This window comes from Halyomorpha halys, unplaced genomic scaffold, assembly GCF_000696795.3.
Source record: "Halyomorpha halys isolate HHAL.00 unplaced genomic scaffold, Hhal_1.1 Scaffold175.1, whole genome shotgun sequence".
In the NCBI taxonomy this organism is placed as follows: Eukaryota; Metazoa; Arthropoda; class Insecta; order Hemiptera; family Pentatomidae; genus Halyomorpha; species Halyomorpha halys.
In genome coordinates this window covers 663,637-683,430 of record NW_027109182.1, presented here as the reverse complement: position 1 = coordinate 683,430, position 19,794 = coordinate 663,637, and the positions used below count along the sequence as shown (strand labels likewise).

The 19,794-nt window shown below is 30.1% G+C and overlaps 2 protein-coding genes across 3 annotated transcripts in view; one reads left to right on the top strand and one right to left on the bottom strand.

The window, feature by feature from the left end:
• The window catches only part of LOC106679067 (Bardet-Biedl syndrome 7 protein homolog), a 28,845-nt gene extending 20,368 nt beyond the window's left edge, over positions 1-8,477 (bottom strand). The window contains exons 1-5 of one of the 2 annotated variants that reach the window (XM_014418003.3): positions 8,354-8,477; positions 5,143-5,273; positions 4,711-4,825; positions 3,558-3,687; positions 1,421-1,617 (exon numbers count right to left, since the gene is read on the bottom strand). In XM_014418003.3, the coding sequence (XP_014273489.1) occupies positions 1,421-1,617; positions 3,558-3,687; positions 4,711-4,825; positions 5,143-5,254 (554 nt within the window). In that variant the 5' untranslated portion in view covers positions 5,255-5,273; positions 8,354-8,477. The remainder of the gene's footprint in view (positions 1-1,420; positions 1,618-3,557; positions 3,688-4,710; positions 4,826-5,142; positions 5,274-8,353) is intronic. The other variant, XM_014418002.3, reaches the window with a different exon arrangement.
• Positions 8,478-13,988: 5,511 nt separating this feature from the next.
• Positions 13,989-19,794, top strand: part of LOC106679072 (neuronal acetylcholine receptor subunit non-alpha-3) — a 28,726-nt gene continuing 22,920 nt past the window's right edge. The window contains exon 1 of the mRNA XM_014418022.3: positions 13,989-14,111. Within this exon, the coding sequence (XP_014273508.1) occupies positions 14,018-14,111 (94 nt within the window). The 5' untranslated portion in view covers positions 13,989-14,017. The remainder of the gene's footprint in view (positions 14,112-19,794) is intronic.

The window sequence follows — 19,794 nt, the reverse complement described above, 5'->3', positions numbered from 1 at the left end:
TAGACAGTTGGATGGTGACTGCATTAAATTAATCCTCCTTAGCCTCCTATTCATAAAGTATAAACATTTGTGTTTACATGGATAAAAGTTGTATTGAACGGGATTGATTTGCAAACACTCTAGAATCAAAATAAACAACGAACAAACGAAAAACGACAGGACTTTTTGAATGCCCTGGTATTTCACTCCACCTCCTCTGAATACCTACTCCTTCTTATATCTTCTCTCTTATTATGAGGACTTGCAGCTGGTACTAAGTCAGAAGTTACACTTTCCTTCATACTTGCATACTTATGCCCTACAGAACGAAATTTCCTTCCTGAATGGACTTGGAGTCAGGACTTGCATTCCCTCTTCGTGACTGCAGAGTAAAGTTTCCATCCTTTGAGGACTTTTGGTTCATACTTGTAAGATTCATCATTCACCTCCTAATCTTTTTGAGCACATATTGTCAAAGCCTTGTCTCAGAGTTTATGTTGGAGTCCTCGACACCAAAATAATATAACATTACACAATTTTTGTAAAATATAATAGATATAGTCTGATGGCAACCAGCTCTCTATTCCTGACATATACATTCTTATGCAGCCTACTATGACAGATGAAACACTTGAATCTCCTAGACCATAATTTCTGGTGAGAGAAAGGGTAAAAAGGAGAAATGAATTATTCCTGCTATTGCTCACTACACAGAAACCAAGCAAATTGGGTTTTGGCATGTGTCCTGGTCTTTTGTCAATATTTAACCACTGACTTGATTAACACCTGTTGTCAAAAACAATCCACTCTTGATCTCAAGTGATTATTATCTTGAGAAAAGGATTGTTTTTTTGCCTATAAGCAGTGAAAATTATGTCTCATAACACTTCAGATGCTGCTGCCGCTCATCAAGTTCATGAGGAACAAATAGATCCACCTTTCTTACTTTATCAATGGTCTTTAAGTGTCGAGAAACTTTTGATACACTTGTATTCAGTTGTGCTGAATATACTTTAACTGTGTTGTAAGAGTTTTCTACAGTAAGCTTATGTTCATTGTCGTCAATTGCGGATGAAGGTCTTCCTCTAGGTTGGTTATCCAAATCTGTGTGTCACCAATTCTGTGTCAAATTTTTCAACGCACCAGTGAATGGACCATTCATTACTACACCCTTCCTCGAATGCTGTGTTAATGTTTCATGCAGCTTGGGCTGCTGATTGTCCAAGTTTAAACTCATTAAAAAAATAGCGTGTTTTCTTGGTCATATTTGATCGGATGCTAAACAATTGGAATGACAGCAAATATTATTAAAAAAATAGGATTAATAATGGCTCATTTTAATCTGTAAAATAAAGGTAGTACACAACAAAAGTCCACTAATCCCACTTTGAATAAATTAAATAATAAAAATGGACATTTCATATTAAATTAATAACATTACCTGTTGACTTGGACAAGACCAATGTCTCCATTCTCCATGGCGACTATGAGCCCCTCACCTCCTTCGCCGCCCGTATCACTCAAATGGCTGAGAACTACCGGAGCACTGTGTAATGGGAAACTCTGGCTCATTGCCGATCTCTCGATAACCCGTAACAGTCTGTCCTCGCATCCAAGCACAGACACCAATCTATGGTTCTATGAGCAACAGGATTAATAATAAGAATATGCACAGTATCATTAATTCAGAGCTCATGTCAATAGATTGAGTTCCTTAATTTCTTGAATAGAGAGCTTTATTTGGTCCAATATGGCACGTCCACGAGTATGGAAAATATATCAAGGATATAAGATAAGAGTTATTTAAAAAAAGTAAAATGACAGAAGTAATAAGAAAATGATAAAGATAACAAGACAACTGATGAAAATAAATAATAGTTAAAATGATAATATAAAAGAAATTCAATATATAAAAAATTATATAAGGGAAAAAACTGAAAAATACATAAAAATAAATAGAAGACACTTTAACAATGGCATAAAGATAAGAATTAATAAAGAAAAAAGTATAAATTATTAACTGGAAGATATTGATTGACCGTGTGTAGAGATGAAAGGAATATGGTCCGGGTACTCCTTTGTTTTAATTTTCTTTAATTTGCTATGGTTAAAACTCCTCTTATCAATTTCTCCTAATATTTTGTTTGAGATTTATTTTTCTTATCTATATATACTTATTTAATAATTTAGATGAAAGGAATATGGTCCGGGTGCGGTCAAAAAAAAAAAAAAAACTCAAATAGTAGAAATATACTATTTTAATGAGCCAACGTTTCGCCCCACGTCCCCACTCCTCCCATTACCAACGGTCATTTTTGTTTTGACTGCCGTATGCATAGGTAATAGGTATGCATTCTGTCTCATCATTTGATTTGTATTCTTTTTTCTTTTTACATCTCTTTATTTGTATGTTCTTTAATATTTCATTTGTTATCTATTTGTTACTATTACCCTTTACATTTACTATTTACTACCTTTAATTTTTCTTATTATATCTTACTTTTTTACATTTTATACCCCTGTTATTTTACACTTATGTTTTTGTTTTCCTTATGTAACTATGTGTTTGTAACTTTTTTTAGCCCTGAAGAAGCCCTGCAACGTGGGGCAAAACGTTGGCTCATTAAAATAGTATATTTCTACTATTTGAGTTTTTTTTTTTTTTTTTTTACCGCACCCGGACCATATTCCTTTCATATAAATTATTAAATAAGTATATATAGATAAGAAAAATAAATCTCAAACAAAATATTAGGAGAAATTGATAAGAGGAGTTTTAACCATAGAAAATTAAAGAAAATTAAAACAAATGAGTAAATAATTGAGGGAGATTATTATCATTATTAAAATTACTACAAAAAAAAATTATATATACGGATAGAATACAAAAAGAAGAAATAAAATTAAAAGAATGGATAAAATAAATATAATATGATGAAGAAAATAAAAGATACAAAATAAATTGAGGTACAAAAGAGTGTAAATTATATAATAGAAACTTTTTATTGTACTATGATATAATAAAGCGTTAATGGAATATTTTTCCAAAAAAAACAAAAACAATATTTTAAGCATTATTTAATCAACTTCCACAACTAAGTTAATATTAAACAATGTGCAAATGGAGAACAATAAACTATTAGTTTAATGGATGACAAAATACTTACACTATCTTAGTTAATTTGCATAACTGCTATCACATAGTGGCCAGAACATCTAATTAGTTCATTAATGGATGATTGCAGTAGAAAATTGGTTTATTATTTAATTATAATTAATAATGTTTATTCGTACCTATTTGTAACAATTTGTTACTGTAATTATGAATAAAGCACCACTATAAATGGCAACACTGCTTCAGACCATAAGATAACTATATAATTTCTTTTATCTGTGGTCTGTATGCTTTTGGCCTCCATTAGTGCAACATTCACTCTTTGTCTTTTTTTATATAAATCCCCCCTTATCCACAACAGTTATAAATAATATGCAGCTGATTGGGTACAGTAAATGATTAAGTAAGTGTATACCCAACCAAGTTGATTAACAACAAAATTTTTCAAAGAAGTTAATATTACCTTCTCTAATGACATTACAAGAACATCATTGATGTTATCGCTGGAGAGGTAGGAATTGATGTCCTTACAGTTCCTATAGTGGTTGAAGAGATGGCTGCCAGCTACCATTAAGTCGATTCCGCTCACCTGCCTGAACACATTTATATAACATAGAAACTTGAACTGTTAACATCGTTCAACAATGGAGTCAATTATTTTCTAAACTGACCCAAAATCAGTTTAAGTGTTATGATTTGAGTAGGTCTTGGAAATAAATGATTAAATTTTTGTAGATAAAAAGGTTTTCTTTTTAAACCCTTTAGTAAAAATATGAAAAACATAATATGTAATGTCTAAATTTACATGTATAAGCAAAGGATGAACTAGGAGTTTAGGTTTTTAGTAAGGACACCTGAAAAAATAAAATATACCAGCTAAAATAAGGGAATTAAAAATAAATGGATAGAAAGTAAAAATTGAATAAGTCTATCATAAAAGCAGTTATAGAAAACTTTTAATTAATTTGAAGTGCAATCCTGAGGAAGAAGTACAAACCCGTAAAACTGAACTAAGATGTTGACTATTTTCATTAAAAACAAATTGCCTAGAATTTCTTTCATCTTATGTTATATAGAGGAAAAGAAGGTGGATATAGACGACTGGATTTGTAAAGAATTCAAAATGATGAAACTAGCTTTAATTTTTTTATCAAAAGATTTTACAGGTTTGGCTATTGTCATACGGCCTTTATAGAAGTTTATTATCATTTCAGTTTGTTTACGATACCACAAAGTGGTATAACTATAACAAAAAGATCATAAATCGATCCAGAAGTTGGCACTGTCTTATTATCCATTCTTATGCAGTTACTTCAAATCATGTGGAATATGATAGGAGAGAGACTTGGATACAAGTCATTATTCACAGATGAAATAAAAATATAAAAAAATATGAATAGATGAAATAGCTCCTTATAGTAACAAGAGCAGCAGAGTAGGGATTCACTTATCTCTCCTAGTAGGGACCAAGACATTGTTGGTTACGGGGTTAAGTAATATATAATATTATATTATGTAAGTATACAATTATATTTAATGCACTTTTTTTAGTTCATGGGTTTACATATTTAGTTAGTTTCATATTAGAAGAAAAAGAAAAGAAAGTATTTACTCACATAGACTTGATATGCTCAGTCATGTTAGTGTCCAAGGCCAGAAAGAGTTTACCTTTCTTTGAAAAGCCCCTAACTTCAGTCTTGGATGCAACAAATATTTTATCCTGGGGAGCCCCTGAAACAGTATTAAATAAAAGGTAGAAGTAAATTTTCAGTTACTTATTTAAAATTATATTTATGGTTTTAAATAGATAAATTAAAAAATCTTCATCATCATTCTAATTTGTTACTTTTTTTTTCAAATCCCAGTTTTTATATGTCCAAACAACATACTCCCTCTCTTATAATAAAAAGAAGGAAATGGATGAACTGCTGACTGATCAGAGTAACAAGATACGGTTTGTGTTTAATGAAGAAATTCATATATTCATATGTTAACTTAATTGATAATAGATTTCTAATAGTTTAAAAATTCGACAATGATTATCCTACCCCTCACCAATGGTGCCTCCAAGCTGAAGAGCTGAGATTGGGTCGCCAGGCAAAGTCTTGAACGAGACCTGTATTTCATGCTTCTTGAGTGAAAAGACCTGAAGAACACCATCTTGCCCTCCCACTGCTACCTGCCAGCAGACATGTATTTCTTATTTTATTTATATATATTTTTTTTTATCACACTAAGAACTTGTTAAATAAAAGAGGAAAATTTATCGTATTCAATTCAAATGAATCCCCTGAAAAAGGATCGTTTAATAAAAAATGCAAAGTAATTACAAGTGAAAACATCAGTGAAAACTTTCAAAGAAGTATTGAAATTAAAATAGAAATTGTAGCAAGCAACAAAATTGCAGAAGAGACAGAACATTAAAATAAATATACAAATATAGTAAGAAAATATGTAAAAAAAAAATGTTTATTATTTATTAAAAGATTATTAATAATAATAGCTATTATTATTCAATAACTTTATTATGATAATTATTATTTGTTAACTTAAGATTTTTTTTTTTACATATTTGCTTACTTTCTCAGTACATTTATTTTAATGTTCTGTCAGTTCTTACAATGTTTTTATCTTGTTTTCATTTTCCCAGTGATTCGGTGAGAGGGATATGCTGGGATCTCAAAGAGCCTCTACTCTACCTCTCATGTGTGGGGGATAGATTGGGCTCAGAGATCCTCATGTTGATAATATAAATATTGCATATAATAGTGCAAATGTGACTGATAATTATTTTATTTATTTATTTTTTCATGTACATAGTTTGATTATGTTTATTTTCTTTATCCTTCTGTTTATTTAGAGAGAGATTCTATTTTTTATTTTTATTTTATTTTATTTTAGAATGAATGTAATTAATTATCACTATTACTTATTGCCCAATAATAGTTTTTCTACTATTTTGTACCTTTATTGATCACAACTCAAACTGTCTTCCTACAATCTACTTCATACGGTCACCTATCTTCTTCCAATATAAAGTGGTTAATAATGTAGCATCCTAAAAAGTGTTCCCCTTTAATCCTTATAGCCTCAAGAGGAATAAATAAGTAGCTAATTTAATAATTATGGCAAATAGCAATATATATAACATATTCTCCAATTTAAATATTGCAATAAATGTGCTGAACTCGTCATTTAAATTTACATTAAAGTAGTTAAGGAATACTATTTGATCATAAGTTCATCAACCATTTAAATATATGATACATTGAAACAGTTAAATGAGGAATACTTTTTTTCTTGGAAATAAATATTTTAAAATTATCCAGATTATTTGGCAACTTTTGTCAGTTAGAGGTTACAAATAAACATTTCAATAATTTGCTAAAAGCAAGGACATTTTGTAATTTGTAAGATTACTGATCAAATATAATCAGGAACAATAAACTATTTCCATTAATGCCTCAAATATTAATTTAAAAATAAATTAAGATTAAAAAAAGCAAATTAGTAAAGTTAGGATTATCAGTTGAAAAAAAAAAACTAAAAATTATAAATCAATAAAATAAATGAATTGATTTTTCCCCAACAAGGGACATCATTATTGGCTCTCGCAATAGTTCGGAACTTTGGAAATTTGAAAAACTATTTCTACTACAAAAAACTGTGGTAGAATGTTTTATTCAGTGACATTATTATTCTTAAAATTTCATATAAATGCTATTGAAATATAAATATGTATATGAGTGTATATATATGTATATTTTGTGTATGTGGTGTCTTGAGGTCAGTCAATAATACAACTTTATTTAGGCAACGTTTTGCAACTTTATTGTTTGCTTAGTCGTCATATCCTACAATGAAAAAAAAACAAGTTTTTTTAGAACAAATACTTTCTTTCACTAATTACTATAAGACTACAAGTACATATTGTAATTATGACAAATAACTATTAATCATGATACAATGATGCAATTAAAACATTGTTCAATAAAAACATTACTTATAATTGCCTATTACAGTGTTTTCTATTTTGTGATTCAACTACTTTGGATCACAAAGTACTACAAAACCTACCTTTGCTTTGGTCTTCCCACATCTAGTTTTTTTTTCAGCAGGTAGTCCTTCTATTACTTATATTTTAAAACAGCTGAAATACAATATATAAATAACAGACAATCTCCTTGAAAAAACCAGTTATATGTAGGAAAACCAAAGCAAACTCTCTAAGTCCATTTTAAAACTTATCCAGTTCTGGCACACATCTCGAGTTAGTGGGACCATAATGTAGAACACAATGTAATAGACAATTGTAAGTACTAAACAATATTTTAATTGCTATAGTTATTAATCATAAATTATATTATGTACTTGTAGTTTTGTAGTAATTAGTTGAAGAAATTATTTGTTCTAAAAAATTTTTTTTCTTACTGTAAAGTTTTACGATACAAACAATAAAGTTCGTCTAAATAAAGTTGTATCATTGATGGATCCTCAAGACCCTCCCACACAAATAGAGAGAATAATGCTTTATTCATTCAAGCTGCCCAAATACATCGGGTTGTAACATTATACAGCATACTAATCAATCCGTGATCGGATATATATAAATTACATATTTTAACATGATATAATAAAGTAGAAAGAAAACATTTTTTTTCTTACAGTTTTCCTTTACAATCAATTCTACACACTAAATACAAATATTTCAATTTATTCCTTCTTTTCTTTCTCTTTCTTGTCCCTTCCATTTCACAATTTTTGTTTCATTTTATCAACAAATTCACTCTCTCAGATCCTCCCCAGTGTGCTAAACAAATTCACCATTAGACAGCGATGTGAAATCAAACCAGAGAAATACTAGTCATAGCAGTAGATCAGTTTCAAGTAAAAAAAAAAAAAATAAAATAAATACATTTTACCAAAACAAAACTAATACATAGATTTAAAGGAAAATATAATAAAAAATTGGTTAAAGGAAATACTAGATAGGATACATAAGTCAAACAAAAAAGATAAATAAATAAAAAATAATAATAATAAAATAATTTAATGAATAAATAAGTTAAAACACACAAATCAACAGGTCCACCTACTAAAATAAATAAATAGAAAAAATAATGAATAATCCAGAGCTAATTTCCATGCAGATATGATGATGTATGATCACCAAGGAGTCCAAAATAATATTTTCCGCCATGATCGCAATTTCCCCGATGCTAAATATAAAGACATATAGACAGTACACAAGTTATTTACTTTGCTTAGACCAAGATGTGGAAGAAGCCGCATACAGCGAGGAGCGGTCATCCCGACGAGACAATAATCAGACCTCGCAAGTTCCAGCGCCATGTCTTACTGGTCGATGTTCACACCACTTCCGTAGCTTGGTTACCCTTTGGGCAACAAACTTCTATTCTTATACTGGTTCGTTTGTTTGTTTAGTGGCGCCAAACCTCATTGGTATCAACGCCATTGATACGAATGTAAAAAACTGGTGCGGTGCGCGAATTAAACAATTTTCACTTACTCTGAGTCGAAATCAATCCTCGCTCGTTTTAGAACCGATATTTTTATAATATTCACTGAGATTTCCCCGTACTGATTTTGACATATTAAAAAACTCTAATTTAAACTGAAATAATGATATTTCTCGTTCCAAAATGTTATTATTTTTCTTTTGAAAAAGTATGACAGAAACATGTTAACCCCATGTTACAAAATTAAAACTACCATATAAGGATTATTTAATTTTGCCCATATTCCTTTAATTTTATTTATTTTTAATTTGATTATTTTTTTTTTCTTCCATTCAATGTTATATCTTTGCCAGTAAATGTTGTGATTTTAAAAACTGAAACACTAATTCTATTGCTTTATCATCGTCTCCAAGGGTTTTTGATATATCTTGGTTTAGTCCTAAGATATTGAGGTGTGGTGTGGAATATGGCTTATTGTCAGATTGTTGTTGCAATACTGGCAGTTCGGAGGTGTTTCTTTTGAAATAAGATAGGAGTGGGTGAGCCTCGTGTGACCTATTCTCAGTCTGGTCAGTACAACCTCCTCTCTACGGCATTTGCGACTGGAGGTACCCAAGGGCTTGAAATCCTTTTTAATAATTTTTAATTTATTCATTGGGTTTTCACACTACAAAGATCGCCATTTATCTTTGACTTCCTATCGAAGAGGCCTGCTCATCTCTGACGGAGTTAAAATTGCTTTACCCCGTCCCGGAAGCGCGAGTGCTTCTCTTGCAGCGTGATCGGCTAGTTCACTCCCTGATATTCCTACATGGCTTGGAACCCATAAAAATGTTACTGACATACACATATTGTGTAGAGTTTTTAAGTGAAAATGGATGCAGGAAATTTTCGGATGCTCTGGATACATACAATCTAAACCTTTTATGGAGCTTAATGAGTCTGTAATTATTGTAATGTTAGTGTGGTTCAAAGACAAACAGTGAAGTGCTGCTGCTATTGCATTTAGTTCTGCAGTGAATATGTTGCATAGTTTGTGCAGTTTAATTTTGAACGTTGAGTCATTAGTTACGAAGTATGTTGCTGCTGTTTGGTCTGATTTTGATCCGTCTATATAGATTATAAAGGATTCGGGCTTGTTTTGAATTAGTCAAGAAAATTGGGATTTATATTCAACTGGTTCAGTATTATTTTTCGAGTATTTGGACAGGTCAAGAATAGTTTTAGGACGTTGGAAGGTCCATGGTGGATGATTGTTTTTCGGATTTGTCAATTCTTATCGTTTTGAGAAAAGCGATAGCCGAAGAGTCTTTCTGATAACGGGTGTGTCATGCTATGCTGGTTCTTCACGTTTAACCTTTGCCGCAAATTCAGGACGTACAAATGTTTGGCAAACAAAGGAAGCAACAAAGGTCGCTATTTACACGCTTGTTTTGTTCTTTTGAATTTTTTCGAATATTACACTCGCTTTACCCTAGTTGCATCATATAAAGGAACCAAATAAAGAGAGACAAAACCAAAGGAAACATAAACATCAAGATAGTTTGCCGTAGATTAATGCTTGGAGAAGTTTGTGGGGGGTGCGGTCAGCAAATAACAACATAAATAAACAAAACCATATTTATTTATTTTATGCCGACGTTTCGACCTGAGTTTCAGGTCTTCATCAGGGGTTGTGGCATAGAAGGCAGCTTGGTAACTCAATAAACAAAACCATATTTATTTATTTTATGCCGACGTTTCGACCTGAGTTTCAGGTCTTCATCAGGGGTTGTGGCATAGAAGGCAGCTTGGTAACTCAATAAACAAAACCATATTTATTTATGTTGTTCTTTGCTGACCGCACCCCCTGACAAACTTCTCCAAGCATAAACATCAAGAATTTAGATTGTATAAGATAAAAATTCACATAAACTGTAAATACAACCTCCGTTATAGAATTTTTACTAGAAACTTTTTAATTTAATTATTTAAATATTTAATTTATATATAATCTTTACGCTTTCTTGAAACTGGTTATATTTGTATTAATAAATACATTTTATTCAATTTTAGTCTCAATACAATTTATATTTCTTTATAAGTCCAACTCCCCCATCTTAATACCACCCCTAAGGAAAATCTTAATACAATTTTAGAACCACGTCAATTTTATAAAATGTTATGTAAGGCTATTCGAAATAGCCATGTCGTTAATTTCAGTTCACAATTACCCTATTTTATCAATTCTTCACATTAAATTAAAAATTAAAATTTTTAATCACAGTCAACCTTCTGTATTATGTAGATACTGTGATTAAAAGTTTTAATTTTTAATTCAATGAGATGAATTGACTAAAATTAAAATAGGGTAATTTTGGACTGAAATTTTGAATAGCCTACATAAAGTTTTTTAAAATTGATGTAGTTCTATGTTACTGTGCTTATGAATACAATTGTGGTGATTGATTTAATTAATAAATGTATCAAGGAGCCAGTACAGACGTGGGCCCACCAACTTTTGTCTAAGAAGGCTAGAAACTTTAGCCGAAACGTCGGCACATTAAAATAAGTTAGTCATACTTATTTGTGTTTCATTGACCGCACCTCCAACCATCTTCTCCTCATTTATCATCCACTGTCAACTATCTCTCATAATTACAACTTTTGTCTAGTTTGAGAGCTGCGGTGTTATAACTACTATAACTACGAAGCGGTGACCTGCTAATCTTTATAGCAAAGTTTCTTCCTCTGACCTATCCTGATGGATCAACTTTCCTCAGAACCGTCATCTAGTATTTCATTTTATATTTATTTAGTGATTTTGTACATTGATTTCTTATCCAGGCAGTATTTGTCTGTCATGTTTAATTTTTTTGTTTTCTTTCTCATTTGCTTCACATATTCTCTTACGCTCTTGAATTCGCCGATTCAGTCAAACAGTTTCTTGTTTAGTCTGGTTTGGTCCATTCTCATCATGGACCGTAGAATCTTAGTCTTCTGGTTCTTATTTCCACTTCCAGGTTATTTATCTTCCTGTAGATTTCCTGGTTGGGTCTTAACCTGTAGCCTTCCTGTGTTTTCTTGGGCCTATAGATTCTCCTCTGGATTCTTCTCTCTATTTTCAGTAATTTTTCCAGGCTAGGGACATGTTGCCTCTATTCGGTATAAAATTACTGGTTTTATGACCGTGTTGTAATGTCTTATTTTTGCGTTAGACGATAGGTTCTTCTTATTGTAAATATTGCCTGTTGTGAAGCTTAGCCTTTCCAACTTGATGATTTTCTCCTTTATGCTCTCTTTCTCCAAACCGTTATTGCATACTATCTCTCTGAGATATTTAAATTTCTTTGCCACTCTATAACCGCAAATTTTGACTTATCTTTAGTTATATATTTATCGTTTATAGCTGCTCACGCTCAGCGGAGAAGGGAGTGAGTTAAAGTAAAAAAAAAAAAAATAATAATAACGATAAAGGAAAGAATAAGTTGCTCCTTAGGCGCCACGTTATATTTTCCTTGAAAATAACGAAAACCACGACAATATAACTAAAATATACCCCTATATAAACAATTATCGAATTATGACCACTGGCGAATACCTTTACATGTAAATAACAGAAAACCTAGGGGTGTTACCTCCCACCTGTTGAATTATCGTAATATTAAGTGAACATAACCAAAAAAACAAAAAAAAAAAACAGGTAAATTAACAAGTTGAAAGCAGTTTACATGCATAAGAAAGAACAGCAGGACTATATGTACAAAAGTTTAATAATACGAAGAAATATATGTACACAGAATGAAAAAGGAAAAAAAAGAATTCTTATCAATTAATAAAACAATTAAAACTTATAGGTTGAATTAACCTTAACTTAAATGCTTAATCTTAATAACTAAATTTACATTATTACCCAAAAGAGTATAAAAGCGAATGTAAAATAAAAACAAAATAAAATTTAGGTCGAACCCCACGTAGTCTTTGGTTGTACTCCAGGAAGAACACAAGGTTGTCCAATAATTCCTTTTCGGTCACCGTCTCACCTTCCCCAGAAATATGAAGATGACACCTGCCACAACTTTCCTATCCAGGATGGGCTGAAGAGACGTTACCACGCACTGCACTATATCCACACTTCTAGTTTTAATGGCCGTTCATTGAAGTAAGACTCTAATTTTGAAAAAACAAAATATGTATGGTGCTATTTCGGTTCAAACAGTAGATACAGGGCCTGATAAACTATCACCACTTCACATCGAACAATCGTAACGTGTTCAAAAATCAAACCGTCACCTTCACAAACCAAAACCCACTCGTCTAAACATATCGCTCGTGTTTTTTTATTTCACCATGACAACCGTAACACCTCTTGTCTACCCAGATATCGCCAGTGTTTTTATTTTACCATGGCAACCATAACAACTCTTATCTGTCAATATTTTGTCTCTATTACTTTTTTGCCGTTGTTAAAATGCCTTTCATTTTAACTCATATTTATTGTTTTATTATAACTCTTTTGTTTTATTTTATGTTTTATATTGAATCACATTTACTCTTCGTCGTAAACCTGCCGACTGCCCTACAGTATACTTTAATAATGTGGTTCTTACCCCTGTAGAACAGATTCGTTATCTTGGACTACATCTTGACAAACGACTAACCTGGAATCCTCACACAAGACTGAAAAGACAGGAAACTGCACGCAGATTCCGACTACTACAGCACTTACTAGACAAACTAAACTTCCAACTCATTACAAAAGACTGATCTACATGACAATAATAAGGCCCATCTGGACATACGGAGTTGAGCTTTGGGGCTCCACTAAACCTTCGAATTCCTCTCGTATCCAATCTTTACAATCCAAAATCCTTCGTAAAATCCTCAATGCTCCTTTTTTGTTACTAATAAAACCATCCATAAAGACCTAAATGTTCCTTATGTAACCGATCTAGCCCGAACCTCATATTATTCCTACCATAATAAACTCCCTAACCACCCAAACCCACTCGTTTCTAACCTTGCTTCCTCTTCCATTCCTGGCAATCCTCCGAGGCGCCTGAAAAGAAGATGGTCTCGTGACCTTATATTGTAAACTGTTTTTAGAGTTCTACTACTGGGTAGTTTCTCTACATCCTGTATCATATCATTATGTCATTATGACCAAATTTACTGGTTGTATTTTTTTTTATACAGTTGTAAATATCAACAAATAAATAAAATAAAATAAAAAAATGTTTTATATTGTTAGCCTCGCGAAATAAATGTTTGTATCCGGGGTTTTTTTCTTTAGAGCTTTCCTTCGAGAATATTAAGTCGATTCGAGGAGGCTCTATCAGATCTCAATATATTGACACCTCTAAGGGTCATTATATTGAAGGAGTTGGATACTGACCATACGAGAGAGCCTTTAATGAAGAAGTGGTAGGGAGAGATGACAGCAGTGGGTCCAGTCTGGGCAGTAATGTCTTCACCCTCGGTGGCTTTGCTCTTCCTAGTCCAATCCTTCTTAGCCATCACGGAGGCATCCTACGTAGAGCACGAACATGGCGAATTTAGTGAGTAATACTTTTATGAAAATATAATCAAATTTAATTCTTCGGAGGGAATTGTAAAAAAACATAACAGAGTATTACAAAAAAAACTTTTTTCATAAGAATGACCAAATAAAAAATAATTTACTATTTAAATGAATCAATTGGTTCCCATATTACGTCTCAACGCTATTATTTCATTAACAATCCAACGTTTCGGTCTAGTCGGCCATCCTCACGGACAATCTAATAAATAACAGCTTTTATTATATATTCATTTGTAAACATTTTAACAACAAAATTATTGTTTAAATAAATAGTTTATATCCATTATAGTCTCAAAACCTTTTATTTTCTTTACAAGTCCGACGTTTCCACTCTATCACTATATCGACAATACATTGTTTAACCTACCTCTAATACATTTTTTTACAAATTATTTATAGAAGTTGTATTTATTCAAAGCACATAAATAATAAAGGAATTGTCAAAAATTCATTATATGCCTAATTTAGCTGTAATATAATAAAAGAATAGCCTGCAAACGGTTTTTAAATAATTGGATGTGAGATGTAAATTTATATTTAAGGTATCTTAAATTATTAATTATAATTTTGTTTTATTTATAATCTTAAATACTTTCTTGAGATGGGTTAATGTTGTTTAAATAAATAATTTATATCCATTATAGTCTCAAAACCTTTTATTTTCTTTACAAGTCCGACGTTTCGGCCAATTCGACCATCCTCAGGGTCAATCTTAATACAATTTTTGAACTAAATAATTTAAAAACTCAACGCACAACTTCATGCAAGCATATTCTGCCCAGGTCAATTCAACAATTTCTAATTAGCCAAAAACAAGTAAGTGACTGTGATAAAGAATTTTAATTTTTAAATTTTCAAAAAAAGAAATAATAGTTTATAACTATATTAATGTCCGACGTTTCGCCCCACTTTGCAGAGCTTCATCTGAAGAATGAATGATGAAGCCCTGCAAACTTAGGCGAAACGTCGGACATTAATATAGTTATAAACTATTATTTCTTTTTTTTTTTTTTTTTTACCGCAACCCTGACTATCTTCTTATATTTAAATTTTTACGGTCAACTATATATGTATATATAGTTGACCGTAAAAATATATCAATTTTGATTTTTGTTTTAATTTGAAAATTGACTAATTAGAAATTGTTGAATTGACCTGAGCAGAATAGCCTGCATGGAATTATGTTTTTAAATTATTTAGTTCAAAAATTTTATTAAGATTGTCCTGAGAATGGCCGAATTGGCCGAAACTAAAAGTCTTTGTGACTATAATGGATATAAATTATTTATTTAAACAACATTAACCAATCTCGAGAAAGTATTTAAGACTATAAATAAAACAAAATTATTATTAATAATTTAAGATACCTTAAATATAAATTTACACCTCACATCGAATTATTTATAAACTTTTTGCAGGCTATTCTGCCCAGGATATCATAGTCAAATGACCCTATGAAACAATAATTTAATAAGGAATCATATTAATTATTAATAATCTTGCCTTAACTTATGTCCAATTACCTATTTTGTCACAATTTCTTTAATTTTTCAAACTTTTAATTTTAGATCAACTTAACTTAAACACTATTAACAAACTTAACCTTCCATACACTCAAGTCAAGCTTATAATTGATTTGTTTCAAATTGTATTTTGGTCTAAATTTTTATTTCTGTTATTATTAAAATTACAAAAATATTACTATTAGAGGGTATAAAGTAGTAATAATCAAGCAAATTACTTTCAAGAATCTCTCTCGGAACTTCGAGCAAAATCTAAAATTGCAAAAAATTCACATATTTTCTAACTTCGAATGATCCTATTGAAAGTTGTAATTTTCGCAATTTTATTATATTACAGCCAAATAAGGCATATAATAAATTGTTGACAATTCCTTTATTATTTATGTGCTTTGAATAAATACAACTTCTATAAATAATTTGTAAAAACATTTATTAGAGGTAGGTTAAACAATGTATTGACTAATGATAGAGTGGAATTGACATTGTAAAATAAGTAATTATAATAAGTGAAGCTGTGATAATAATAAGTTATTGACTAATAATAAAGTTTTACGAAGGTATAATAGCCTGCAGTTTGATAACCTATATTAGCAGTGATAACGTGAATAAGTTGATGGATCCTGGAGAATGGTCTGAATGGCTGAAACGTAGGAGTTACAAGATAATAAAAAAGTTTAAAACTATATGGATATTTTTAAAAAAATAATCATTTGTATTATTTATGTGTTTTGATATTTAAATAAATACAGCTTCGATAAATAATTTTAAAAAACATATATTGTCCAGTAAATATTAGTACAAGAGCAGTTAAGTAGGAGAGTAAAAAAGGCAGTTATTTTATGCCAATTTTATATTACTTTAATGAAAACTATGTATAATTAGTAGTCAGAATTGATTAGTCTGGCAAGTATAGGTAGGGGGAATAAAAAATGGTGGCTGTTTCAAAACGTTAAAAAAAAATATTTTTCATTCAGAGCTCTATATCTTTATAATTACCTACAACACTAGAAAGCCTAAGAGAACATTATTTAAAGTAAATTTGCTAAAATATGAGCCCTAATAGAGCTATTTACGTTCAACAGTTACCAAGATATAGCTTTTTAAAAAGCAACATTTCATAAAACATGCACTGAAAAATCAGTAGTTAGTGAATTTATTTTGAGAAATCTATATTTCAAAAACCACTTGACGTACAGATGTCTATTAGCACTCAAATCAATGCTAGTTTAATGAACTACAAAGAAATTTATAATGTTTATCTTCGTAGGAGTAGTATTTTTTTAAGACATTCGACGAACGAAATACACAAAATGTTGATTTTTTGTTGTTCAGACAGAAATTTTAATTTATGAAATAATATATCAGGAACCATAAGACGTACAGATGGCTATTAACGCTCAAATTAAAGCTAGTTAAATTTAATATAAAGTAGTTTTGTAAATTTATTTCGTCAAATATCATAAAAACTACTACTGCTATGAAAATAAACGTTATAAACTACTTTATAGTGCGTTATACTAACTTTAATTTGAATGCTATAGGGTTTTTTTTTAAGCCCGATAGAACTTGAAATTGTAAAAAATAACACAAAAAATTAAATTGTAATCAAAATTTTTTTTTTATTCGAAAGATCAATACGTGACATTAACATTTGAAAATGACTTCGGGCATATGGGCACCGCGGCTGTTCTTGACGAAGCGCATTCTGTAAAATTGTGTTCAGCGATGAGGCGCATTTTTGGCTTAACGGGTTTGTTAATAAGCAAAATTGCCGCATATGGTCGTGCGATTTGACACTCTCGATTATTTCCTGTGGGGCTACGTGAAGTCACTGGTTTATGCTGATAAACCAGCAACAATTGACGCCTTGGAGGCCAGCATTGTTCGTGTTATTCGTGACATACGGCCAAAATTGGACGTCCAGAATGCGCTTCGTCAAGAACAGCCGCGGTGCCCATATGCCCGAAATCATTTTCAAATGTTAATGTTACGTATTGATCTTTCGAATAAAAAAAAATTTTGATTACAATTTAATTTTTCGTGTTATTTTTTACAATTTCAAGTTCTATCGGGCTTAAAAAAACACCCTATATTAGACATCTGTACGTCGAATAGTTTTTGAGATATATAATTCTCAAAATAAATTCACTAGCTACTGATTTTTCAGTGCGTTCTTTATGAAATGTTTTAATTTAAAAAACTATATCTCGCGAACTATCGAACTAATTACCTCTATTAGGGCTAATATTTTAGCAAATTAACTCTACTTTAAATTTTGATCTCTTAGGTTTTCTAGTTGTTAGTAATTAAAAAAAAAATTCTAACGTTTTGAAACAACACCATTCGTATATATATTTATCAGACTTATCAATTTTGACTAGTAATTATACATATTTTTTATTAAAGCAATCAAAAATTGGTGGAAAATAACTGCCATTTTTCACTCCTGCTCTTGTACTATATCATTCTATTTAAAAATGTAATTAGATTATTAATTTTTTTTTTCTTGTGAAAACTAAACTAGTCTAATACGAATCTTGGACTGTAAAAAGTAAAAAAAAATATTTGATTCATGTGATAGATTAAGGTTGAGGACATAACTATCATTGCATTTAAATTAATAAAATTTGGTATATATAAATTATTGAAATATCATTTAAAATTATATAGAATATGGCAAGGAGTGTAGTAAAAAGAAAACGAAAAATAGTTTACAACTATTTATTTTCTGATGTTTTGGCCTACTTTATAGAGCTTCATCAGGGCAAAAAGGAAAATACAAAAATAATAATAAGATGAAAAAAGGTAATTAAGGTAGAGCTAAAATAATTTAAATATAAGTAAAAAAGAAAATTATATATAAATGAACAAAACGAAGAAACAAGATAGTTTTAATATAAAATAGACCATGAAAAAAAAATTAAAAAAAAAAAATTACGCCACCTATTAGATTAAAAATGAACAGGAGACGTAATAATACGTAAAAGTACAAAAGCAGATGCGAGAAAACAAAATTTAAAACAGGAAAAGACGGGAAAAAAATAAATAATTTGAGATTAAATAAAGGTCGAGAAAGAATGAATACAAATAAAAATTTAATAATAATATGAGGAAAAACTTTATTAAAATGCAAAGCTGTGCCACCCAACTTCATTGGACTGCTAGTCACACAGCAAACTTATTTTAGTCTAATCAGACAATATTTTTAATCTTACGATAAATAAGCCTATACAAGTATATAATAATAATTATAAACATTAGTAATATACTAATGTACTACTATAATTTTTTATTCCTTTCTTCTTCTTGTTACATCTTTTTGGTTCTTTTATCTTCTCCCCTTTTTTTTCTGTTTTTATTTTTCTTTCTCGTGATTTTTTTTCCTCCTATAAAGAAATAAAGAACAAATCGAAACAAATAATATATAAGTAAAGAATAAATTAATTATATTATTTCAAAATTTTTTTGAGACAAGGTAATTATTTATTAAATAAATGAAAAATTAGTATCCAATTCTGTCTCAACACTTTATTTTTCACTAGTCCAACGTTTCGGCCATTCTAGCCATCTTCAAGGACATCTTCAATACAAAACTCTTCCTCACATTAATTTAAAATTTCTTTTGCAGGCTATTCTGCCCAGGTCATTTTCTTTATTATAAGTTTAAAACCTATTTATTTAAAATTTAAAAACATTAACATTTATTTTTCTCTATAAGATTATCAACAATATAAAATACACCACCATATATTTTTAAATTTTAAATAAATAGGTTTTGAACTTAGAATAAAGAAGAACCTGGGCAGAATAGCCTGCAATAGAAATTCTAAATTAATGTGAGGAAGAGTTTTGTATTGAAGATGTCCTTGAAGATGGCTAAAATGGCCGAAACGTTGGACTAGTGAAAAATAAAGTGTTGAGACAGAATTGGATACTAATTTTTGATTTATTCAATAAAGAATAAATTTTAGTACTTGCTCCCTCAGACATCCTTTATATTTTATTATTTGTATCATCAATATAAGATCATTTATTGAACATTATTTTAATATTATTTGTCGACTTTCTTTCAACTATGAGTATGTGAAACTCGTTTTGAGATAATTCGGTAACAATTTAAAAATATATATATATATT